Source organism: Micromys minutus, assembly GCF_963924665.1.
Source record: "Micromys minutus genome assembly, chromosome: 17".
NCBI classification, from domain to species: domain Eukaryota; kingdom Metazoa; phylum Chordata; class Mammalia; order Rodentia; family Muridae; genus Micromys; species Micromys minutus.
The window spans coordinates 27,880,381-27,906,417 of NC_137952.1; the positions used below are offsets into that span (position 1 = coordinate 27,880,381).

At 38.4% G+C, this 26,037-nt stretch overlaps 1 protein-coding gene across 2 annotated transcripts in view; it reads right to left on the bottom strand.

Annotated features, from left to right (window-relative positions):
* The window catches only part of TMEM87A (transmembrane protein 87A), a 40,091-nt gene that overhangs the window by 3,176 nt on the left and 10,878 nt on the right, over window positions 1-26,037 (bottom strand). Inside the window, exons 5-18 of one of the 2 annotated variants that reach the window (XM_080931478.1) lie at window positions 25,374-25,427; window positions 25,243-25,287; window positions 19,044-19,161; window positions 17,637-17,698; window positions 16,352-16,535; window positions 14,892-14,991; window positions 13,511-13,604; window positions 11,949-12,021; window positions 9,590-9,694; window positions 8,552-8,610; window positions 7,331-7,434; window positions 3,559-3,632; window positions 3,122-3,183; window positions 193-245 (exon numbers count right to left, since the gene is read on the bottom strand). In XM_080931478.1, the coding sequence (XP_080787604.1) occupies window positions 193-245; window positions 3,122-3,183; window positions 3,559-3,632; window positions 7,331-7,434; window positions 8,552-8,610; window positions 9,590-9,694; window positions 11,949-12,021; window positions 13,511-13,604; window positions 14,892-14,991; window positions 16,352-16,535; window positions 17,637-17,698; window positions 19,044-19,161; window positions 25,243-25,287; window positions 25,374-25,427 (1,187 nt within the window). Of the gene's footprint in view, window positions 1-192; window positions 249-3,121; window positions 3,184-3,558; window positions 3,633-7,330; window positions 7,435-8,551; window positions 8,611-9,589; window positions 9,695-11,948; window positions 12,022-13,510; window positions 13,605-14,891; window positions 14,992-16,351; window positions 16,536-17,636; window positions 17,699-19,043; window positions 19,162-25,242; window positions 25,288-25,373; window positions 25,428-26,037 lie in introns of both variants that reach the window. The other variant, XM_080931477.1, reaches the window with a different exon arrangement.

A 26,037-nucleotide genomic window follows, 5' to 3' on the forward strand; every position in this document is an offset into this window, starting at 1 on the left:
GCTAAATCTTTCTACACAGAAATATCAATCAAATGAGTAGTCCTAATTGCTTTTGTTTTCATGTTACTCCTAATATTTTAACAATCCCTTGATACTTTATATTCTCACTAATCCTGTTTACCCACTGAAAACAATAATAAAGTAATATTAACACTGAAACAGGATTCTTAATATAATAATTCAAAAACTTACACATCAGTCACAGAAGAAGGAACATTCTCTTCTACCCACTTCAAATCATCTTCCTGCTGGGAACATATAAATACCAGCTATTACTAAAACATACCAATAAATATGTCTCAAGAATAGATATGAATTCATAAGACCTTTATTCTTCTAGCAGCCTTTTGTTATCCTACACAGCACACATGCATAACAAATGAGGCTGACAGAAAATTCCATTAAACTGTTTTCTTCAAATACCTTTGATTAACATCTCCCTAATATCCCATTAATGTTAATTTATAAATGTTACAGTTTTGTCTTAAGTCAGCTAGTTCCCAAATAATGGAGACTGGACTGTTTTATTTACTTAACAGCCTTAGGGCACAACAACTAACCAGTATTAATCTATTTGAGTTCTCTAAGCAAATCTAGCCATCTTCCAGACATAATTCCCAAGATACTTACATTCTATAGCTTTCTCTGCTCCAGCTGTTTTCTCGTTTTTTTTTTTTTTTTTTTTTTTTTTTTTTTTTTTTTTTCCCCATTCCCTCCCCTGGCTGGAAGGAAGCCCAACCATTTTTCTCCCCTGATCAGTCATTGGCTGCTCAGCTCTTTACTGACTAATCAGGGAATAATTAGAAAGCAATGTTTACACAACACTGAGACAGGAGATTCTCAGAATAAGGATTGCAACCAGATGGGGGGCACAGAACACAAGAATGATCTTTACAGTGCACAGTAACATTATGCCTACATGTCCTCATCCTAACTACCACTCAGTCTTTTCCTGTGACCACAACATTATTACAGCTCACAAATAAGAGCTCATGCAACAACTGTTTTTCTGGGCTTGACTGTCTTCTAGTTCACCAGTTCCTGAAAATGTCAGGATTTCCTTCTATTTTAAGAATAAACAGTATTTGCCTGTACATGTACACACTTCATTAAGTCATCCATTGAGTGAAATGTTCTTGATTGTAAGACAGGGTTCTCTGTGTAGCCCTGGCTGGCCTTTAGCTCAGACATTTGCCTGCCTCTTACTCCTAGGTGTTGGGATTAAAGGCAGAGCATCCTCAGGTCACTGAGTGAAACTTAACTGAAGTATCTTTGCTACTGAGGCTGCAACAATTAGCCTAAATATGCAGGCATACTTTCAGCACACAGACTTGTGACTGCATGCCCAATAGCAGGGTTACGGGATCACAGAGTAAGTAGCTTTACTTTGATTTTTCAGGAACTCTCCACACTAATTCATATTCAGCAGAACACAAAGGTGATAGTTCATTGTGGTTTTATTTTGCATTTCTTGATTATTTGTAGTGAGGATTTAAAAATATACATTTGTAATGTCTTCTTTTGAGGATTTCTATTTAAGGCCTTTGCCTCTTTTTAATCAGCATGGTTTTCTGCTACTGCCTTACTTTGAGTTCCTTATACATATTAGCCATGTCTTCTCTCATTCTGTGGTTGTGTAGTCATTCCTGTTGACTGTTTGCTCTGCCATATAGCAGCTTTTTGGTTTGAGGAAATTCTATGAGAACTGTCTTATTTTTCATTTTGAGGATTGCTCAATACAAATCTCTTTATGCAGATCAGTACGATGCAGTGTCTCTCTGGTTTTCTTCTTTGAGTTGAGTTTTACAGTTTCAGGCCTTACATTTAAGACCACAATCAGCAACCCCCTACAATTCATCCCATTTATGGTACTGGGGATCTAACCTAGGACTTTATTCCTGAGGCTGGTACGTTACAACTGAACAGCCTCTAATTCATTTTGAATAGAATTCTAGTTTCTTCAACACCGATTGGAAAACAAAAACCAAAAAACTTTCCTTTTCCTATTATGTGTCTTTAGTACCTCTGTCAAAATTCAGGTGACCAGAAATGTGCAAGCTTACCCTTTGGGCTCTCTACTCTGTTCCATCTGTTCACCATACGGTTTTGATTACAGTGGCTCTATAGGTTGGCTTTATTTGTCCTGTGAGTTACACCTGGGATTCACACATGTTGAACATATTCTACTGTGAACTAGCATTAGTGCCCTGTGGAACACTCCATGTACATGTAAGTATCTATGTGTTCATGTATGTGCAGGTATGTATGAGTATACATGCACTCAGGCCAGATATCAACATTTGTCTTTCTCAATCATTCTTCGCCTTTTAAAAAAACTTGTATTTATCCATTTATAGTTGTGTGAAACAATTTGGGGGAGTTAGTTCTCTCTACTAAAACTCAGGTCACCAAGCTTGGCAGCACAAGCCTTTAATCACTGAGCCATCTTACACCCACCTTATTTTCCGAGACAAGTTTTCTCACTGACTTTGGAGTGCACCGATTAGCTAGATGGGTTGGCCTGCAAACAATGGTCGCCTGGGCATTTGATGCTGGGCCTGGGTATCTGTGCTCAGACCCTTATGCTTACACAGAGATGCTTTACCCACAGAGCAGAGCAGCCTCTGAAGTCCCACTGTGCTACATTTTGAAGCCAAATTAGTTTGATATCTTCAGCTTTGTTCTTTTTCTCAAGAACATTTCAACTACAAAGTGTTTTGCTTTTACTTTTGTGGTTTCTTACGAATACTGCAGTTGCTTTTTAAAAAGATGATTGTGAAAAATGTCACTGGAATTTTGCTAGAGATAACAATAACTGCTTCAGGTAAGTATGTGTTACAGAGGTAAATGTAGGTTAGGAAGATGGCTGCTACCAAGCTGAAGACCTGGCTGGACTCAATCCCTAGAATTCACATGGTAGCAAGAGAGAATCAACTTGTGACAGTTGTTTGACCTGCACACAGGCATAACACATATCCTATTTCAATCATACCCATATGCAGAGAAACGGAAATGTTGTACGTACTAAAATCAGCATTAAGGCCCATTCACTGCCATCTTAGTTTCCACTGTGGGCCACAGGCCAGGCCAAGATCCCAAGGGAAGGAAAGCACCCACTTACTGTTTTGCTTGCTTTACTATTCCCATTTGGTTCCTGCTTGGTACTTCTCATTTTCATTCCTTCTGCAAAAATAAAGAAAAACACCCCCCACCCCCATAGATTGATGAACTCTCTTCACACCAGCAACAAAAGCAAAACCATATTCAGAGATTTAAGCTTACTACCTAATCAGATATCATCAGGTATTTCCCTACCCTAACCTTTGCAATAAAAAGTTCAAAGCCAAATGTGTGTCTTACTTCTACAAGAAACCTAGACATTTAATGCTGAAACATCACTCGGTTTATCAAGGTCACCTTAAAATCTTGTTATTCCCTCTCCACTCTAACTTTTCCAAATGAAGAACTCATGAGTCTTATTTTTCCTTTTAAGATTATTTTCTTTGAAAAAAATACTGAGAGCACAAATCTGAACAGTGAGTTTTCTGCAAAACTCACCAAAGCTTTCCTTCAGCATTGGTTCCTTCTGCTCATCTTCTTCATCTTCCTCTGACAACGGTGAGAAGGCGAACCTGACAAAACAGAGAACAGAGTGGAGTGCCACGAGGGAACAGCCTCTCTTGGGAGAAACTGCCACGCCTCCTCCCCTTCACAAAGCTCTTTCATGCCTGTATCTCTGAGTAGCCCGACAGCATGAGCCACAGATTACCTGAGACTGTAGACAGGTTCTTAGCTTCCTCATGCACTAGAGAGAAAGGGAGTCAGAGCCACTCAGTGGTACTTTCTGAAAAGTATAGTCAAGTAGGGTGAACAGCACAGAGCTGTAATCCAGCACTAGGGAGGCTGAGGCTGAATTGCGAGTTCAAAGCCAGTCTAGTCTGGATGATACAGCAAAACCCTGTCTCTTATTAAATAAAAACTTCCACAAAAATCAACTCACTACGAAGTACTTAAAACAATACCTGACATATTTCAAAGACAAATATTACACACAGGAAAATAGCTTTAATTTAAAACTTTAGCCTTCAAGTGGAGTTAAAAAAAAAAACAACAACAAAACCAAGGCCTAATTTTAAATGTTGCACGCATTTTCAAATCTCAGTCTGCACATGACACTGCTGAGGCCTAAATGGGCACCCTGTGACGCCTGGGCAGTCCCTAGAAGGCTTGAAGTTCACTCTGTACTTCATACTTCATTGTTACCTAACGCTTTCATTTTCTTTTGTTTTAAAATTTCTTGTGGCTAACTTAACTGGTAAAGATCTCGGCTAGTGTCTGAAAAACATGTGAAGTGAGAGTAAGACAAAGAGGCTCCCCTCACAACCTCTACTTAATGTAATAAATAAGGCCAAGCCCACATACCAATGTAAGAATGAAAAATAAGACAGAGATTATTGCCAAGGAGACTATATAAGACCCTAGATACCACCACCCCAAAAGCAGAGCAACTACCTTAAATCTAGCATAACCCTAGTTTCATACAAGATACTACACGATTGAATTATAACACAGATTTTGATAACCAATGTGACTGGAGGGTGAGTTAAAGAATCCTTAAGGTATAACCATTTTGTCAAAAGGCTGCCTAAGGAAGAAATGGACTTACTAGTAGCCAGCTTATTTTGTGCTACAGAGTATACACAGTTATCCTTTTAATTATCAAGTATTACAAATTAAAGGGTTAAATGAGTTACAGCATCAAAAACTATAATTATATAATGTTTTCATTCATTCGTGTGGGGGATGTGGGTGTTGTGTGTGTGTGTGTATGTGTGTGTGCATGAAGGTCAGAGGACAAATTACAGGAGTCAAGTCTCATGAATGGTAGGAACTGAACTCAGGTCACCAGGCACAGTGGTAAAGGGGTCTGTACTAGATGTGCCATCTCCATGAACCTGTAACTGCAATAATTTTAGAAGACAGATTCATTTTTTACTTAAAGATATCCCTGCCACAAACTGGCTCTGTTATATGCTAGGTATATTCATGGTACTTCTGTGTCTGTCATGTAAGTGTTAGAGCATCTCTATATTGAAGAATCAATCTTATTCAAAAGGAGGTCTGATTTCTGCCCTTGCAACTGTGAGAGGATCTCCATGCCTTCATAAGTTAAACCCTTATTTAATTCATGCCTTATTTTTTGTTCTTTTGTTTTTTTCAAGTTGGGGTTTCTTTGTGTAGCCCTTAGCTATAACTGAAACTCACTCTGTAGACCAGGCTGGCCTCAAACTCAGAGATCTTCATGTCCCTGCCTCCTGAGAGCTGGTTTTAAAACTGTGTGTCACACCACCTGACCAGAAGGTCCTCGCTTTATAGAAATCTTTGGTTCCCTTGGGTTCTAACAGTGTGGTCTGTAAAAGGGGCTGCAGGCTATCTCATGTGAGAACTAAATCCATGTTAGTTCTGACCTAACCAGGAAATGAAAACTAACGGTATTAGCCTAACCACCAGGAAGGATGTTAAGTGTAAGTCAGTTTCACAGCTGTAAGTAATTGAGCCACAACAGAAACTCTGGGTTTCTGAGCTGTCACCCATGCTAGGGTGGGTTTTTCTAATGCAGCTGTCTGTAAATCATTTCTGATCCTGTAAGTAACCCCTCAGTCATATTCTTGTAAGTAACCACAATAAACTCACTGATTCACCAAAGTGGTTTGGTGGTGTCTGTACTTTGGTCTGTTGTTCTCTATCTGAGGTGTGTAGACATGTTTTCCAAGGAAAAATTTTGTCACACAATAGGGTGGGGAGGACAGGACAAGGGGATGTTAAGAATACATCATTGGGGCTGGAGAGATGGCTCAGCGGTTAAGAGCACTGACTGCTCTTCCAGAGGTCCTGAGTTCAATTCCCAGCAACCACATGGTGGCTCACAACCATCTGTAATGGGATCCTATGCCCTCTTCTGGTGTGTCTGAAAACAACTGCAGTGTACTTATATACTTATATATAATAAATAAATCTTTTAAAAAAAGAATACATCATTGATATACAGGGCTTTATTACACCTTATCTTAAGTTTAATTCTCCTCATATATAACACCATTAACATAACTAAAACAAATTAACATGAAGTCATAAAGAATCCAGGCAATGTTGGGAAAAGAAAGCAAGACAGTAATGCAAAAAATTTTAAAGACAGAGGAAAGGAAACCTTTAAATCTAATTACTGCTAATGAGAAACAAAGGACAGATATAATAGGGTCTCCCAAAGCTGTACATTCCTCTCTACCAGAATTCTTTCAGTTCTCTTTTATTTTCTTTCCTAGCTTTTCAATATTACTTGACTTTTCCCCCTAGTGAACACACATAAGAGCATATTTTCTTTCCCAGTTTTTATTTGCATATCTGATTATTAAGCTCTTACTCTCCCCCTTTTGGGTTACGTAGCTTAACATAAGCTCTTAATCATCTAAATATGAGAGGGAAAAGGAATGGGAACAAAGGCGTGGGTGCTGATAAGGATGGAGCAGCTCCTAACCAGGACTTGCCTGCACTGAACAAATACCATTACGTGATGACCTCAACTCCAGAGTCATTCCAGACTTTCACTTCACCCTGTCATCATCCTAAGCTAGACAAGGCCCACAGGGAGATTCTCAATTATTTTCTTCTGAATTTACCTAAAGAGACAGGATGCCAGAACTGAAGAGCTCTAGTAGGCCAGAGCATGATAAACATGGCCCTAGCAGGCCTTCCCTCCTTGCTAACTTCCTTAGATTGCATCCTACAGCTAGTAACCAAGTTCTAGTCCCTTATTTGACCACATTCTCCCCCTGAAGCTGACTACCAAGGTCTGGTGATCAAAATACTGAAGTCCAGCAATCAAAATCCCCCTTGTGGCTACCCTAATTAATCTGTCCAATCAAAAAAAAACCATCCTAACATGGGCTTTCCTCTTTTACCTTTATATACCACCATTTTCTTATGAGGCACATCTGTCTCTTCTCTATACAGACACAGTTCTCTAAGACAAATATCCTCACCCCTTCTCCTTTGTTTCCTTATTTTCCCCCCTCATCTTCTATCTATCTCTTCCCCCTCATCCTCCATCTCTTGTCTTTGTCTCTTATTCCCTGCTATGTGTCCCTCTGGGGTGAATAAATCTTCTTTGTGCTGAGAACTTGGTCTTGGGATGTCTTGTTAACAGAAGAGCCGAAGGAGTGTCTACTAATCTCCACTATGCGACACAGTCCTGACAGCTTCCCTAATATACCGCCCCTATCTGACGGAGGGGTCATCCTGGTAGCAGAATAAATAAGGGGAGTCCAAGTACCTCTGGTTATTTGCTGATGGTCGCCAGAGAATCATGATGACAAAGAGGATCATGGAAAACAGCAATCTCCAAATGGCATCATCTACCCACAGCTCCCGCCAGTCCTGCAGTATGAGGGAAATGCACAACACTTTATGTATACGATCATTGTTCACAACCCCTTAGTATAAAACAAAAATCCCTGAATCTGTGTTTGCTAAAAGCTACTGTGCTAGATGACTGGCAAATACTGGGGCTATCAACTTGGGAAAAAGTAGTTTCTTACTTTGTCATACGTACTGTGACTACAGCAAAGGTGCCAGCAAGCTGCAGAGAGCACCTGTCAAAGTGTCACAGCTCCCAGAATCCTCAGGAAAAGTAACATTTGGATACTAATTTTTTTTAAAGGAGGCTCTATATGTTTTTTTTGAGATTTGTTTATTTTATGTATATGATTACACTGTTGCTGTCTTCAGACACACCTGAAGAGGGCATCAGATCTTATTACAGATGGTTGGGAGCCACCATGTGGCTGCTGATAATTGAACTCAGGACCTCTGGAAGAGCAGCCAGTACTCTTAACCACTGAGCCATCTCTCCAGTCCTGGATACTAATTTTTAAATGATGACATACATGAGAAACCAAGCTGGCCTCTGACTGATACCTGCCTGTCTCTGAGTCCTAAGTGCTGAGAATAAAGTTGTTCATCACATCACTGCACCCAGTTTAGGCTAAATTTCTAATCCCCCTGCTGGAATTAAAAGTGTGTGCCATTATGACTGGTCCTATTGCCAATTTTACAACTGCCATTTGTCATTTACCAGTGAGACCAAAAGAATGCACTGCCTATCTCCAGAGATCCTAAAGCTCACAGCCTCTGCCAGATTCAAAGAACACAGCTTTATTCAGATTAGCATCATTCATGCATGGTTTTCAGTACTTCCTGAGATTCTGAATTAATGCAAGCTTGAAACATGACAGACTGTGGCTACCATTCACAAAAAAATAACAAGCATAGTCATATAAAACATACCAGAAGGGGTTGGGGGGATGGCTTAGTGGCAAAGTTCCTGCCTAGAATGCAAAAGGGCCTGGGTTCAATCCCTAAGACCAATAAATAAACTAGCCAGTGTCTCACACATATGACAGCACAGACTACTTAGGAGGAGAACCTCAGCCCTACATTCTAAGAATCATGGACTATAATATAATCTACTGGATCATACTCATTCATAACTCACCGACTGGCAAGTCACTATCCTGAATTTCATGGTCGTCCAGATGATGAACACAATAGACGCTAGCAGGAAATGAAACCCCAGTCAGACACAAACAGCAGTTTACACCCAAATAACACTTACTGATCCTGAATAAATATAATCCTATATTCCCGACCCAAAACACTACTATCACTTAGTTATTTTCATTACAAATTTATTTATAAACACCTGCCATAAGCAAGGCCCATGATACATACCACTGCCAACACTTTCTGTAAACAGTTTTGCAATCATTTTGTCTTTATCACCTGGCTACTCAGTAACCTTAGGAATCAGAGCAACAGCTAAGAGAACATATGGCTTTCCCTGTATTATCAAAGTGATTTCCCTTTTCTGAGGAAGTGTCTCTCACTGAAATTGGAGCTCAGCGATCAGGTAGACTCATAGTTCGCCAATTTGGGCAGACTAACTGAGCAGTGGGCTCCAGGGACTGTTTCTGCCTTCCTGGCATCGGGCTTTTTACACTGGTCCTGGGGATCTGAACTAAGGTCTTGATGCCTGTGTGGCAGTACTTCTCTATCAAGCCACCTCCCAACCCCACACCTGGCTTCTGCATGAGACCCAGACTCCAAACTTGTCCTTACACACTTACACAGCAAGCACTGGCTAAGCCATCTCCCCTACTCTTCATCTTTTTTAAAAAGATCATAAATATTTTAAAGTACCCGAATTTTGACTGCTTTCCTTGAATGAAAAACAAGGCTTTCTCTAACTACCATTGGCCCTCTCAGGCTAACAATTTCTATTCTGGCTTAGAAGTTAAGAGCACTGGCTACTTTTCCAGAAAGCCTAGGTTCAGTTGCTAGTACCCACATGCCTTACAACTGTCCATAACTCCAGTTACAGGGGATCTGATACCCTGTCATGACTGCCTCAGGTACAGATGTGGTGCACAGACACATGCAGGCAAAACACCACACAAATAAAAAATAAAGATAATTTCTGTTCTAAAGGAAACTACAGGATCATGATGTAACATTTAAAACTGTCCAAACTTACCTGCCACTGCCAAGATAAGTGTGTTGGTGAAGTGTCGGTACAAAGAGAGCTTTACAACGTTCCTCCGAAGTTTTAACAGCTTCATGGTTTGAGTCAAGCTAATGAATATGTGTTTGCAAGTCAAGGAATTAAACATTCAAAAGGTAAGTAAATCAATTCTCGGGTTGAGGAACTAGGATCATTCTTCTAAAGTTACAAATCTAGGAGACTTCAGCTCTTATTTTCACTTATTCTCACAAATACTACAACTTCACTGTGACTAAAGAGAAAAGTCATTTCATTAAGACACAGAAAAAAATTAGAGTGAGAATGAGAATGAAGAAATAAGAGGGAAAATACATGGAAAATACAAAGAAAAATATAGGTTTGCTAGGAAAATTGTAAAATATAAAAACAGTCATGGCAATGATAAAGTGAGTCACATGCATGGGGCAGGCTAACACCTTTCTGTTTAAGGGGGCATTCTTGTCCTCCTCTGGCCCAGCTAATCACATGGGTCCACAGCTTTCCAGAGTCCTATACTCTGTCCCCAAGTAGCACCAGCAGCTGCTTACACTGCTGTGAGCTAAGTAAGAGGACCCAACATCAGTCTGAGGATCCAGGCCAGTCAGCTACCAAGCAGTGAGACTTCATTTAAAGAACTTTATTCCCAAGTAGGAGCTCCCTCGGAAAGACAAAAGGGAAGTGATGACCACCACAGATGATGCCTGCTCTCCTGCCTAAGTATCAGAGGCACAGACAGAAAAGGCACTGCGGCTGAGAAGGCTCAGCCGTGAAGATGCTTGCCACCCAGCAATGCAGCCTGACAAGCTGAGCTCCATCCCCAGAAGCCACATGAAGTGATGGAGAAAACTTTCTAAGAAGGCATCCTCTGAATTCATATGTGCACTGTGGCACGCATTCCCCACTTCAACAAATCTAAGTTTAAAAATAAAGTAAGGGCCTAGAGAACCAGCTCGGCAGTTTAGACTACATGCTGATCTTGCAGACAACCAGGGTTAGGATTCCCAGCACCCAAATCAAGCAGCTCACACTGACTGGCAACTCCTTTTGGAAAATGAAACAAAATTAAGAAAAATAAAGGGAGCTGGAGCTCACTGTGTTTGTCAAGGCTCTCCCTAACTCTTCTTTTTTTTTAAGATTTACTTATGTATTATATGTAAGTGCACTGTAGGTGTCTTCAGACACACCAGAAGAGGGTATCTGATCTCCTTACAAATGGCTGTGAGCCACCATGTGGTTGCTGGGAATTGAACTCAGGACCTCTAGAAAAGCAGTTAGTGCTCGTAACCACTGAGCCATTTCTTCAGCCCTCTCCCTGATTCCTAAGCCCACCTTACCCTTCCCTCTCCCAGTACTTGGTGATCTGGACCCAGACACCTGATTTTCCGTCTTTTATTTTATTTTATTTTTTGGTTATATGGCAATCTACTCAAATTTGCACAGTTATAATTTTGTTCATATTATGCTTTTATTCCCTTCAAAACAGGTTTTCTCTGTGTATCCCTGGCTGTTCTGGAACTCATTCTGTAGATCAGGCTGGTTTTGAACTCTGATCTGCCTGCTTTTGTTCCCTAAGTGCTGGGATTAAAGGTGTGTACCACCACCACCCCACTCATATTGTTTTTATAACTATCACAACCTATCAGGACAAAAATGTTACACAACTGCACATATACACTCATATACATTAAGACAAACCAAATTTAAAATACTCATACAAGATAAATTCCAAAAACTTGAACTCAAGAGTCAACTCACTACTACACAAACATTTAAGGAACAGGAATAGAAACCTGTTTATCTACTTTCACTTTGTGACTGAATCAACATTTGTTCTGAAGGCAGGTTCTCAGTAGAAGCTCACCCTTCAGGGCTAAAACCTGCCTTTCTAGTTACAAGACAGGGAGATCAACTCCCTTAAATAGCTCCTAACATATCTTAGGGATCAAGTTCTTTTTACAGGTGTCAAAGAATTTCATAATTGGTAAAGACTAAAAAAAGAGAAAGACCAGAGTAGCCCAAGATTCTAACACAAAGAACAAACCCAAAATCAAGGTCCATTTTAAAAAAAGAAGGCAGAAGTTTTTATTTTGTTCTTAACAACTAAATTCTGTGATTTTTAAGAATGACAATACCAAAAAAAAAAAAAAAAAAAAAAAAAACAAACAAACAAAAAACAAAAAAACCACACACACACACACACACAAACAAAAACCAACTGCTTACCTGAGCCCTCAGGCCATTCACATATAAAATAAATCACTTCCCAGACCAAGGAGAAATCAACAGAAAGATTAATGGAAGCCCATCTCCAAAGGGAGAAAATGAATGGCCACCAAACAAGCCAATAAGAAGGATATCCACCAGCACAGGGCAGTGTCTAGGAAAGCCAAGGGTATAAAGGCCAAGGAAGCAAGATCAGTCTGGGCCTGCAGACAAAGAAAAAGAGGATGAAAACAGATGAACAGAGCAGAAAGAGGGACCAGCATACGGTACTGTATTTACAGTCAGTGGGAACGGGTCTGCATATGAACCCAAAAAAAGCACAAGGACTCTAGCACTTGGCAAACACTCCTCCCTTTCTATAAATGCAGACAGCATGCAGCTATAAATGATTCATACAAACTTTCAATTATTCTCAATTCATCAAAACTGCTATAAAATGCTCCCATAGTCTTCCCATGTGAGAGCACCATAAAAAAGCCCTTGTATTTACGATCCTATCCCATCTTGATTTTCTACTATTATTTTTAGACTAAAATCTTTAAAAAGGTATCTCTCACATTTTAAATTATTGCATCATTAACATACTAAGAATTATTGATTCTCAGAGTAACATAATGAAATGTTACTAATCATAATTTACTCTAAAACATAAGTAATGACCTTTCTACAAAACAACATTCCTAGTTTCTATAAGTCTGTATCTAAGATGTTTTGTATATAATTCTAACAACCCAATCACCAGAGAAATATTAAAGGATATCCATAAAATAATACAGGCATCAATTGTAGAGAGGGCCAGGCTTACTACCAGAGCCAATGAGTAAGAAAAATACTATAGTAATGGTAGAGGAGAGAAAGTGAAATTGACAGACGGTTAAATTTGTTAAATGTCTAAAGAGACTATACTCCGGGGACAGGGCATGGGACAGTGTGGTTTTAAAAAACAAATTACAATTATGAAGAATTGTACACAAGGGAACTGCCGCAAAACTAAATGCACTCAGTTTTACTAAGGGCAAAACCACATGTATAGAATTTAGCACTTGTATCTAATGGGTTATGACAATATGATTTTTTTTTAACAAATGAAAAAACTGAAATGGACCAGGAAGCCTACATCTTCCTTGGAAATGGACTATGTGAAATTTAACTGCATTTAAGTTTTTAAACCTTAAGTTCTGGGCAAACAGAGAACACTGTTGCCTTGATTAGATGAGCTAGTAAATGGGGGGAAAATAAATAATCACCAATCTAGGGGTAGGTGGAAAGAAGATATTCATTACAGCTCATAGGCTAAATTTATCAAGCTTAAATAGGTGAGATTAGAAAATCTGAGCTATACAAGATGAGCATTCCTAATTCAAAACCCCAAGCCCACAACAATGCAAGGTTTTCAGATTTTATATTTTAGGATGTTGAATTTTTAGATTAAAGGATGCTCAACCGAAAGGAGCTATGCAAACATTCTAAAATCAAAAAATTCTGAAATGTGAAACACTCTTGGTTCCTTCACACTTCACTCGAGAAAAGGATGTTCAACCTAAATATGTCTCTGAAAGTCAGAGCCCATGGCAGAAAGAGCAGCCCATTAACACCCGCTTACTGACTCAAAATAGAAACATGACACTGACTGCAAAAACTCAGACTAAGAATAAATAAATAAATAATTCATTCATTCTAAGCAATACTGACCCCTGTAACTCTGAGGACTCCTTCCATGCCAGAAAATAAAAGATAAAGTGCCCCTGCCACCACAACCTTGTGAAGAGTAACTCCAAGGCGAGGCCTAAAAGAGAAGCAAAGAGAAAACCAACTGATTACAAAAGCAGCAAGACCAGTAACACACTAATTAACAGCATCAGATACAAATAGTATAGAGCACCAACTCAGGAATAACACACTCCTGAAAGGAAAAAACACTCCTGACTGGTTGGTTATAAACGATGACAAGAAATACTAGAACTCAAGATCTGATCCCTTGTTAGTTACTGTAACACACACATACACACACACGCTCTCACACACACAATTCATACACATATACACATATATACAAATACACACACGAGAAAGAAAGAGAGAAATTTGAAACATTCAACAGTATAAAACACCCATTAAAAAAGCACATCATTCAGGACTAAAGAGGTGGCTCAGTGGTTAGGAGCACTGACTGCTCTTTTAGAGGTCCTGAGTTCAAATCCCACCAACGACATGGTGGCTCACAACCATCTGTAATGGGATCTGATGCCTCTTCTGGTGTGTCTGAAGACAGCTACAGTGTACTCATATACATTAAATAAAACCTGTCATCCAGTTCTAACAACAACCAGTCTATGACTAGTTCCATCCCATGCACATATCATTTTGATGAGTACACTGCAAGGAGCATCGGGCTATGCAATGACCACAGTACCGCCATGACGACAGTACCACCATGATATGACAGTACCGCCATGACTACAGTACCGCCATGACGACAGTACCACCATGATATGACAGTACTGCACCTTGCAATCATTTTTTTTTTTTTTTTGAGATAGGGTCAATAATTTTTTTTAACTTAAAAAAATTAAAAAATTTAAAACAATTACAGCAAGAATATTCTTTCCATAAAAAAATCTCATTTGTGGCATGAAGACATGCTTAACAGATTAGAGTACTTGTTATTATGCAGAACCCTGAGTTCGATTCCCAGTATTTTCATAGTGGCTCACAACCATATCAAACTCCAGTTCCAGGCACCCACACACAAAGACACAGTCAGACAGACAGACACACACACATACACATAAGTATTTTTATAAATATAATCTGTGAGATCACTTCACGTGGCCACTGAATTTGCTGTAAAGCTTGGTTTTCTACATTATTTGCGCCACTGCAGTTTTTCTGCAAATGCATCGTGAGTTTTTAAGATGAAATGTAGCATTTCTAACATTTAAACTGCTGCAAAACCTCAGACACTTTTTTCTAATTCACAACTACTTCTTTCATCAACCTTTTCAGAACCAGCCTTTTCAGAAGTCAGCATATTTCAATCAAATCAGCATTTCATTCAACAGCAGATACTCACTTGACTATGCCATATCCCAGACTGACTATGATGACCAGGGTTCGAGCCAGTGAGCGTTTTACTGCTGAGAGCAGCTCTGCAAGGACCAAGGCATCCTGGACTGTGAAAGAGAGAAATGGCTCTATGCTCCAGTTTCAACCAAATGCATAATACAAGTACTAGAAGTAGGTCTCTACCACTTTTCAGAATGAACATATGTACAACTTCTATAAGCATACAGCTAATATCACTAATGAACTCACTGTGTGAACAACAGTCTAGGTGTGCTCAATTCATCAACTCACCCAACCTCCCTAAAACCTTAGCAGACCATCTTACCCTATACAGAAAGTTGGTAGTATCAAGGCAATTTCCCTACCTTTTTTTCTTTTCTTTTTCTTTGGCAAACTAAAATATGGCTATACATGGAAAGGCACACACATACATCTTCATGCATGTGCATAGTTTTTAACTTTACATCTGTTATTTTCAAGTCTCTCCAAAGACCTAGAGACCTTATTAGCATATCTTGCAATAAAAATTAACAACAATCTGAAAGAAAATCAAAACTATTTCAATAAACTACCATACCTAATATATTTGTAATTACCAGTCAACCTTACTAAACCATAGGAATCTTCCCATTTTCTTAATATTACTGTATTTTACCAGTCTTAGATGCACCCCCAAACACACAGGTGCAAAAATCTATGTGTCTTGAAATCAGTGGCATACAATTAAATTGGCCATGTTTTCTTTCTTTCTTAGTGGTGCCTTGGCTATCAACCACAACTGCGTTTTAAGAAATATTATGATAATAATTTCCTAAAGAACCACTTTCCCATGTGTGTTTCAACATAATCATTTTTGCAGCATACATAATTTTTATATTCCCAAAATACAAGATTAAAAGGAAAAGTCACAATGGCAACAACTCTGCTTTGGTCATTTTAAAAAGAACTGAAAGACAGACCTATGTAACCACCACCGACTTGAGAGAAGTTGGTATGCATCTCATCCAGCATCAAAAAATGGCAAATTTGGGGCTGGAGAGATGCATAGTTCAGTAGTTAGGAGTATGTAGTGCTCTTGCAAAGGACTTGAATTTGGTCCCCAGCACCTACAACCGGGTGACCTAAAACTGCTGCTCTGGTTGCATGGGGATCTGATCCTTTTTGTCCCCTCATGCACCTGCACTTATGTGCATGTAACACCACCCATCCACCCACATATAGATCATTTAAAAATATAAACCTTAAAGGGGGTGGAGGGCTTTGAGTCTGGTAAGATGGTTCAGTAGGTAAAGGTCCCTAATGTCAAACGTGACAACCTGAATTCAATCCCCAGTACACACATGGTGAGAGGAGACCTGATCCCCCAAGTTGTTCTCTGACCTCCACAGGCATGCCATGCACAGGGACCCACACATGTACACAAAATAAACAAATATCTTTTTTAAAATGGCACCTTTTAAAACATACCAGATTCTCCTTTGTATCGGATATTCTGAAATTCTGCATAAAACACAGCTTTCTCAAACATTCCAAGAAAGATGACAGCACCAATCCAAAACTGAATTCTCAGGAGATCTCTCCAGTAGCAGGCAGACCATGCCAGCCAGAGAACACCAAATAGTACGTATACAATACACATCACCATGAAAAACTGTTACCCAATAGGGAATGAAATAAAAAGCAGAATTAGGGCCAAGAACAAAGTATTCCGATTTAAAATCAACATACAATAAGCATAAAAGAAACTTCAAACAGTCTTTGCCTTCTCTGAAAAATAACTATATCTAGCATGTAATACTAATAAATAAGAAAGACTGATCTGGGCTAGATCTAGAATGATGTAGTCTAGAGGCAGACTACAGAAAGACCAGTCCTTAAAAGGTCTACTACTTTCGCTGACTGGGCCTTTTTAGCTCACAATCCAATGATAAAGTGAAGGTAACATAGGCCTGACAAGCTGGGATGTAGTCAAGAGTCAAGAAAGACAACTAAAGAGGGAAACTATTAAAGGCAAGGGAAGGGAGAGGAATCATGAACACAAGTCTGCAAACAGACCAAGGGTCCTCGGCATAGGTTATGCGCTCTGCATGCTCACATAATGAAGATGCATGCTTTAGTCACTGTGAACGGTCTCAGAGCTAGGTATACACTGCTCTAGAGCCCAAATGTGAGCTGTGAGGTGGCCACTGAGGCTGACATTTTCATCTCACGGATAAAGGGGTCCCGCAGAGCAACACAAACTCTCTCAAGGTCACTGCCTAGTAAAAACTTAAGGGCTGGGGAGATGGCTCAGTGGTAAGGAACAATTGTTGCTCTGGTAGAGGACCTGGATTGCCCATAAGGGCTCACAACCAGCCTTAGCTGCAGTTCCAGGGGATCCAATGCCTTTGTCTAATCTCTGCAGGCACTAGGTGCTCACATGGTACAAAATCCAATAGGCAAAACACTTATATCCCTAACTACCCTGATTTGATCATTAGTCAGTATATATATGAATCAATATATACATCAGTATTTACATAAATACTTTTGTTTATATTTTTGTGTATCAGTAAAAAGCTAAAACAAAACAAAAAACCACTCACACCCATAGTATAAACTAAGAAAATCTAATTTAAAAGATTAACACAAAACCTCAAGTAACATTTTCTGAAAGGCACTGGAATAATCTTTGACTGTGATACTGGTACAAAACAGACAATTTCATAATAACTTAATTTACTGCCAAGGTTAAAAAGACATGTTGACTTACAATCATCAATGGGTAGTCTTCAAGAGTGAGGTATTCATAAGGACCCTTTACTTCAACAGTCACTGGCAAAACACAGATCTCAATTAATTTGATAGATTCAGTAGTCAGACAGAACCTGTTTCATCACTCCAAAGCACTTCAATCATGGTGAAAATTGCATTAGATGTAATAACTTTTGAAAATGATGAATTATTCTTACAGTTCATGCATAGTTCCAGTCTTTGTTTATTTGGCTGGTTGGTTTTTTCAAGACTAGGGTCCTCCTTATAAACACTTTACAAGCACTTACAGCCTGACCTCAGTTCCAAAACTCACATTCTCTAAAGACTAGACTGGCTGCCTTGCTTCACAAAGCCGTCCCTGAGCTCCCATCCCGAGCGACTACTTCACACAGTGCATTCCCAATATTTTTGTCCTCTGCTCATCATCACTATTTCCTAACAGTTTCTAACTCATTTTTTTTTTATGATTTTGCAAGATGAGTGGTCACTTTCAAATGAAAATTAAAAAAAGAAAAACTTAAATTTCATAGTGATCTATATAAGTAATATACCCTTTCTAGTAAAATAAGATATAAAAACAGTTTATATGTAGTTCCTTTGTGATCACGAAAACTTGTAAGAGTCAAACAGGAAAAAAGGACCAGAGTCAGGTTTGAAACTGCACAATACACATTAAAGCCAAAAATGGAAACCACTGAGAAACGACGACTAGTTACTGCAAAATTCCAGGGAAAAAATAAAGACTGTTAGTTGTGTAGTTACAGAAGGTAGGAAGAAAAAAAAATTCTTGAGGAACTAGGAAGATTGCTCAGCAGGTGAGAGCACAAACCCCTCTTCCAGAGGACCCAGGTTCAAATCCTAGCTCCCATGTTGGGAGGCTTACAACCACTCATAAATCCAATACAGGAACCTTGACTCACATGGATATAACTGCACATAAACACATAATTTTAAAAAGTCAAATAAATCTTAAAAAAAAAAAAAAAAAACTCTTGACATTAAGAAATTATCAATGACAACTAAGTTGAAATTTTCAAGTTGTAACATGGAGATTCAAGTTTTAAAATTTTTACTTCAAAATATTAAAAAAAAACTAATTAAAAATATTCATAGCAGGCTCCTTCTCCAGAAGCATGTCTGCCTGTCTGTCAATATGCTTTCTGCCATGATGACAATGGACTACCTCTAAAACCGTAAGCCAGCACCAATTAAGTGTTTTCCTTTATAAGGAAAAAAAAAATCACAGCAGGAAAGCCAAACTAAAACCAACTATCTGTGATTCATAGAAAGTATGTGGAGTTGTGCCTATAGGTAAAAAATATTTTTAATTTTCCCACTTCATATTGATCATGTGTGCGACAAATAGAAATAGCAGATATTTTTAAAAGACATGGATTGAACTTACTGGTAAAAAGATTACTTAGTGCATTTTCTTTTGGCGATTCCTTTGAGGATGAGATGCCAACATGCACGATAAAAATGTATGGTGCATCTTGCCAAGTCTGCAGTGGTTCATGCATTGCCTGGGGAGAAAAAGGGGGCATCGAAACTTCAAGACTCAAGAATGCAGAGCACAAGTTAATAATACAGTATGAAACGCTATCTCAGAATACAGCCCAGAAATGCGGTGGAGTCCTTCAGCTTTCGTTCACAGAAATGGTCATCACAACAAGACAAGCTTATACGCCACACAGCAAAGAAGAAAGATCATGAATTGATACAACACAGTCCTTATGCTATACAAAGGTCTAAATTTAATTTATTTATTTTAAAAAATGTAATTAAAAAATCATTGAATTTAATCTAACTCATAAATAGGATAATTATTTACATCACATAAAAACATTCTTGATGTCAATATAGGAAAAAATATACACATGAGTGTACATGTACACATGAACGCACACACGCACGCACACACTCCTGAATCAAATTCCCCAAACTACCAGAACCTATACTGCCACGGTCTCACATTTAAATAAAAGTTCTTATCTTAACCTAGTCTGGGTGTGTGGGAAGGCAGTGATTACTGCCTCTTAATAACCCTTGACTGGAAGAAACAATGACCATTGATTTCCTCACTCAAGAGTTTTTACAAACAAGATTTAAAATGGGAAGAAAAAGGAGATTTGGAGATGCAGGGAATCATGGAGTTGACCTGGTCTAGCTGCTTTCATAGTTATGCATCACAGATTTTTCAGGCTAGAGCTCATGGCTCCTAGGGCACTGTATGCTTTTCATTTTCTGAGAAACCAAGACATTTCCCCTTAAGTAGGGAAGCATCCAGATCACCTGTGTATCACTGCAATCTCTAGAAGTCAGTAAAGCATATACAGGTTTGACAGAACAATCAGTCTTAGACATTAATTCTATATACCCTTGATAACTTGCGAACATCATTGTATCCTGGCAACTACAATTGTATTTTTACTGGCAAGCGCCATTATATTGTTTCTGATGAGGTTATTAAGAAGTTTTATATGTGATCTTAAAAGGAGGTTTTACCCAGAGGTCTCTAGGTAAACATTAGTGATCTAGGAAACCCAACGGGTTTTGCACATTTATACATTTTAGCCCTGAGGAGTCAGTTTTTCTCTAATAACCAAAATGTCCTGCAGCCCAAGAGGAAACATAGAATGCAACAGATTTCATGACACACAACTCCAGGTCCAAATAAGCCAACACATCCTTCAACTCCATATTCACTGGTTATAACAACTAATCATGCTGAAACCCTACTTTGATCTCTGCCAGTCTCTCTTCAAGGAGGATGCTGAGAAATGTGTAACTTCAAAGACATAAGAATCCTATGTTCTACCACTCACAATTACTGAACCTTTCCTGAACTTAGTCATTAACTAATGCAATAAACCATTCTGCTATTAACTCTTACATCTTAAAGCTACCTCTTATAAATTTCAAAATGTACTAAATTCATAATCTAGGATTTGATAGTGTAGTACCTTTAGCTCTCAGATCTAGAGATTTTCAGCTTGCAAAACAGCATTTATATGCACAGCACTGTCAGGCATGTAAGATTTGCTACTTGTTTAGTCTGAACAAACCTAGCAGATAAGCAGTTACTATGGTTTGATTTTATTTAATTGAGGCACATTTTACATATGTCATAATTTTAACAATGTCACTGAGCATAATCCAATGGAATGTGACACTAAACCTTTTTTTGAGACAAGGTCTCTCAGGCTGATCTTTAACCTGTTCTTAAGAAATTGTAACTTCCAGTTCCTAAGTGGCTGGGACTAGACCAACACCTCAGTACCCAGCTCCACATTGCTAAAAGTAGACCCTTGTTTATTGGGCAATAAAGCTCCATCTCTCCTTCCCACCACCACATGAAACAACTTAACCGACTTCCTGCTTCCAGAGATTTGTTGTCTACTGTGGACATCAATGGATGAATTAAACAACATTTGTCCTTCAACATCTGACTGGTCTCACAGTTTTCAAAGTTATTTATGTTATGGCACATATTAGTACTTCATTTTTGTGAATAAATAACATTATGATTATGGGCACAAAATCTTGTCCATTCACTCCTACTTGGAGTCTGAACCTTGTGAGCATCTCAATCGTAGAAATTCATTAAATTTAGAAAGTGTTTGGCTGTTGTTTAAGATTTTATACCTCTTTTCTCCTCAGACTTCCATTATATGCACACTGGTCCACATGATAGATGCATAGGTCTCCAAGGCTGTGTTCATTTGTTTTCATTCCTTGCTCTCTAGTCCTCTGAACAGGTAATGTCAACTGACCATCTCTAGATGGGTTCTTCTACCTGCTCAAATGGTGACAGCCCTGATCAGTTTCTTACTTTAGTCAATGCTCTTTTCAGCTTCACGGTTTCCAGTTTTGTTGTTTTGTGACAGGGTGTCACCATGTACCCCAGGCTGATCTCAATCTTATTGAAACCCTCCTGTCTCAGCTTCCCAAGTACTGGCTTACAGCACCTACAGGAATAAGTCACTATATGTATCTCAGGTTTGATATTTCTATTTATTTCCTTTTATAACTTTTATCTGTTTCTTCCTGGTTTTCCTGAGCACTTTGTCCATAATTTCCTTTCATTCTTTTGAGCACAATTTTAAAAGTTCAAAGTCTTTCTTACATCTAATGTATAAATGTGTTCAGAGGCTTTTTAGATATTGCATTTAAATTTGCCACTTTCTTTTCATAACTCATGGTTGCTTACAGAAAACAGCATTCTAGATGAAAGAAGATCCTACCTGTCACTGAAGGCAAGAAGGGAAGGGGTGTTCTCATGTTTTGTTTGCTTACTGCCTTTTCTAAATTATTCTTGTAAATTCCACACACTGTCCTGTGAAGCTCCCAGCATCTGTGCTTGTTCATTTGCCTGCCTGTATCCTTCTTTCCTTTCACTGTTTGAATCCTTGTGCTCACAAAGCAAGCATTCTACCACTAAGCTACAGCCCCAGCAAAGTCTGAGTTCTTGCAGCTGAATGACTGACTACTATTTTAATAAGATTTCCTAAAACATCAGGAGCTAAAAAGATAGAGAAAAGATCCAGTCCTAGTCCTTGCAAACTGAGGCAAGCCTATACTCTGTGTGTGCAGTCAGAAGGCCAGCCAGCATGAAAGCTAACTACAGTCTCTTCAAAGCATGTGTCCTGTCCTGGAATACCTGAGTTTTTCAAAGCTCGTTTCCTGCCAGATATCTCCTTCTGCTCTTGTTCTTTATGAGTTTGTGCTCTTACCTATTGCTTTCCCGCTTTCCCTATGATGCTGCAGCCCAGAATTTTTTAATCTAAATGCACTTGGCAATACTTGAGTAAGTTCTATATTTATATCCCTGGCACCAAAAACTTATTCAGGATTAAGCTGACATTTCCCTGCCTGATGTGGGAAGCAACTGGTGGTGATTTAAAACACCATAGCACTCGACCACAGCAATATAGCAGCTTCTTTCTTCAGTGAGACAGTTCAACCCGTTACGACGCTTGCTTGCAGAATCCTATTGACCTAATTTTGATTCCCCAGAACCCATATAAAGGTAGAGAGACCTAGCTCCACAAAATTGTCCTCTGACCTCTACTTGTGCACCATGACATGTATCCACCTCCCCCATCTAATAGATCACAAAAAAATTGCATGTGGTACTCTAAACACAGATGCTCTACTGAGAAAGATAAACTACATGAATAATTCTGTCTCTGATACATTCTATTTTCAATGGAGTAATAAGCTGTGAGAATTATCACAACACTTTGCATGCTGTTACCATCCAATCAATCAACCATGCTACTTGGCACTCACCCAAATGAACTGAAAATCTATATCCACACAACCTCACACAAATGTTCATAGCTAAGACTTAAAAGCAGTCAAAATGTCCTTCAATAGGTGAATGAATACCAAACAGTGATATAAGCAGACAGTAAAATATTACTCAGCTCTAGAGTAATGAGCTATCTAAACACCAGAAAATATCTTAAAACTTCAAAAGTATATTATGGAGAAGAGACAATCTGAAAAAGTTATAGTCATTTGTCTACAATCAGGTGATATTCCAGAAAATGTAGAACTAGATAAATAGTAAAAAGATCAACAATTTGTCAGTATTAGGAAGGATGGAGAGACAAAAGGCAAAGAACTGAGAATTGTTAAAGTCCCAAAAATACCCTGTAATAACAGTATCATGGTGGAAATGTCACTGTACAGTTGTCAAAAACAATAGGATATATAACACAAACAGTGAACATCATGCAAACTAGGCTGGCCTAGAACTCAGGGATCTACCTGCCTCTGAATGCTTGGATTAAAGATAGTATGTCAACATGCCCTGTCCTATTAATTTTTTCAATTTCTGATCAACTATATGCCAGCCACAAGAAAAGGCAAAACAGGCTTAGAGGTCACCCCAAAAAAACATTCACTTGAGCTGACTGGCAAGTTGTTAAAAGCCTCTATTCTAAGAGGTTCTCTCTGACCTGACACAGAATCACTCATTGTTACAACACTTGACAAAACCATTCAATATCAACTGTTAACAATCACAGCTGCATGGTGTGACATTAGATTGTACTTATCAAGAGGCTGAACAAAATGTTAAAAGAAAAATTATATACAATGGAAGAGTCTCTGTGGACTTTGAACTCTAAACTATTCCTGGAAATCTAGACAGCCACACACACGTGCAGGGCTATGCAGGCTCAGGGAAGAACTGACAAGGCCTCAACACTCATTCCTGGTGACTTAGTGCTTTAAGCAGACAGGAAGAAAAAAAAAAAAAAACAAAACGTCATGCTCAATCCTTACACACCAAGAACACGTTGACTAATTCAGGTTACACCCTGTTTTACATGTACTTTTTGCTCATTGTAAATAGTAAGACCTTAATGCAGAGTATCAAACCTTAAAAAAAAAAAAGAAAAAAAAAAGCCAAGCACTGACACAATTGTATTTGTATACATTTATGCAAAAATGTTTAAAAATTTTTTTTCTTTTATCTTTGTTTTTTAAAATAAAGTTTAAAAAAAAAAAGCAGACAGGAAGAAAGGATAAGGCAAGAGTGTTGAACTGGGAATGAAGCCACACGCAAGGTCATGTAGTATATGATTAGGAACTGAGGACAGAGGCTGTGGGGCAGTGTGGACTGGACTGACAGTGGGCGCAGACTTTCAGAGCTAAGAATTCTGAAGCTTGCCTCTAGTGGTTTTGAAACCTGTGAATACACTAAAGCCCACCAAGTTTTATACTTTAAAAGGATGACTGTGTGATATATAGTACGTTTAATAAAATTGTTACACAAGGCAGAAATGTGGCCCAGACCTGTAATCCCAACACTTAGGAGGCTTGCCTGGTCTCTAAAGTCAGTTAGATTTGTGAAGTAAAGAAAGTCCAAAGTCTAAAAAAATAGAGTTAAAATGTAAAACATTAATAGCTTTGAGAAAAAGATGATGTAAAACAATTAGCATATATTTCCTCTGTATTTTAGACTAGAAATATTTTTGAGGAATTAGTAATATAGTTTTTTAAAAAATCATATGCCTATGTGTTTATGTTAATGTCCGCCAAATGTGTATGAGTACATAATGGCCAGAAAGAGGTGTCTGGAGCTAGAGTTACAGGTGGCTGGGAGCCAGGTTAATGCTGGGAGCCAAAAAGAATGTGGGTCCTCTGGAAGAGCAGCACGTTCTCTTAACTGCAAAGCTGATTCTCTGGCCCCCAGAAAATAGTTATAAATACACAACTGTATTTATAAAAATAACTAGTTTGGGCCTTATTTCAATTTTCTAAAGTTTCTTCCAATTATATTCTATCACAGATCATTTCAGACTAAGTTTAATTTTTTTTGAACTGGTTTCTTCTTGTTTACAAATATTTGACAGAGGGGAAAGATTCCCAAGGTAATATGGGATTTTTGTTTGTTTGTTTGTTTTTTAAAAATCTAGAAAATACAAAGGAGAAAATAAAAACCACTCATAGTGTCACCTAGAAACAGCCATTACCACTATTTTGGTGTGCAGTTTCTAGGCATAATTTCCTTCTTACATGTTACAACAGCAAAAGAAAACTATTCAAACATCAAACATATACACTACTGCTCTACATGCCCGAATACTTACAATTTTGTCTCCAGTAAAGGTAAGATTTGTTGCATTTTCTTTAGCCTTTAAACATTAAAAAAAGAAAAGAAAATTAAGAAAATTCCCAGTTTTTACACTGCTCTCAGAAATATGCACAGAAAAACAATTACCTCCTGTTTTTCTCCTAAAAGAGGAAGTCGATGTGTAAGATCCCCAGAAAAGCTCTATAAAAAAATTAAATTGAAGATGTATAAGTAACAAACGTATAGCTCAAAATACATAGAAATAGCTAAAGCAAAGCATACACCATTGCAGTAAAAAAAATAACAGTATCAGCAGAAAAAAAAGTTTCCAGTGAATTAGGTGTGGAGAAAACCCTGCTGAGCATGACGTGGCCCACAGAACATAACTGTCCCTAACTCTTCCTATGAGAGGGCAACTGTGAATGTCAAAGCCTTAGACAGGCTTATGTATTGGGGGGACAGGGGGAAGGTTGGCAGAATGAGGAACAAGCCTTAAGGTCCTGAGTAACTGAAGATTTTGTTTCCTGAGCAACTGATTTGTGCAATTCAATGCTTCTGTTAGACCGGAAGGCAGGAACCCTTACCAGCAGAAGCTTATCCTACGAGTGAAAGGACTACAGCAGACCTAAGAGTAATAGGATGCAACAAACAGCTTTCTATAACCAAATCGAACCAACCCTTCTAGCTGAAGAAATGAATTTAAAGAACTAACACAAGAGAAGAAATTACTCGATGTTATAGTTTCTTCTGTTTGCCATCAATGTGATACCATTTAAAAAATTTTCTATTTACTCCATAAGGTCTAAGCTAT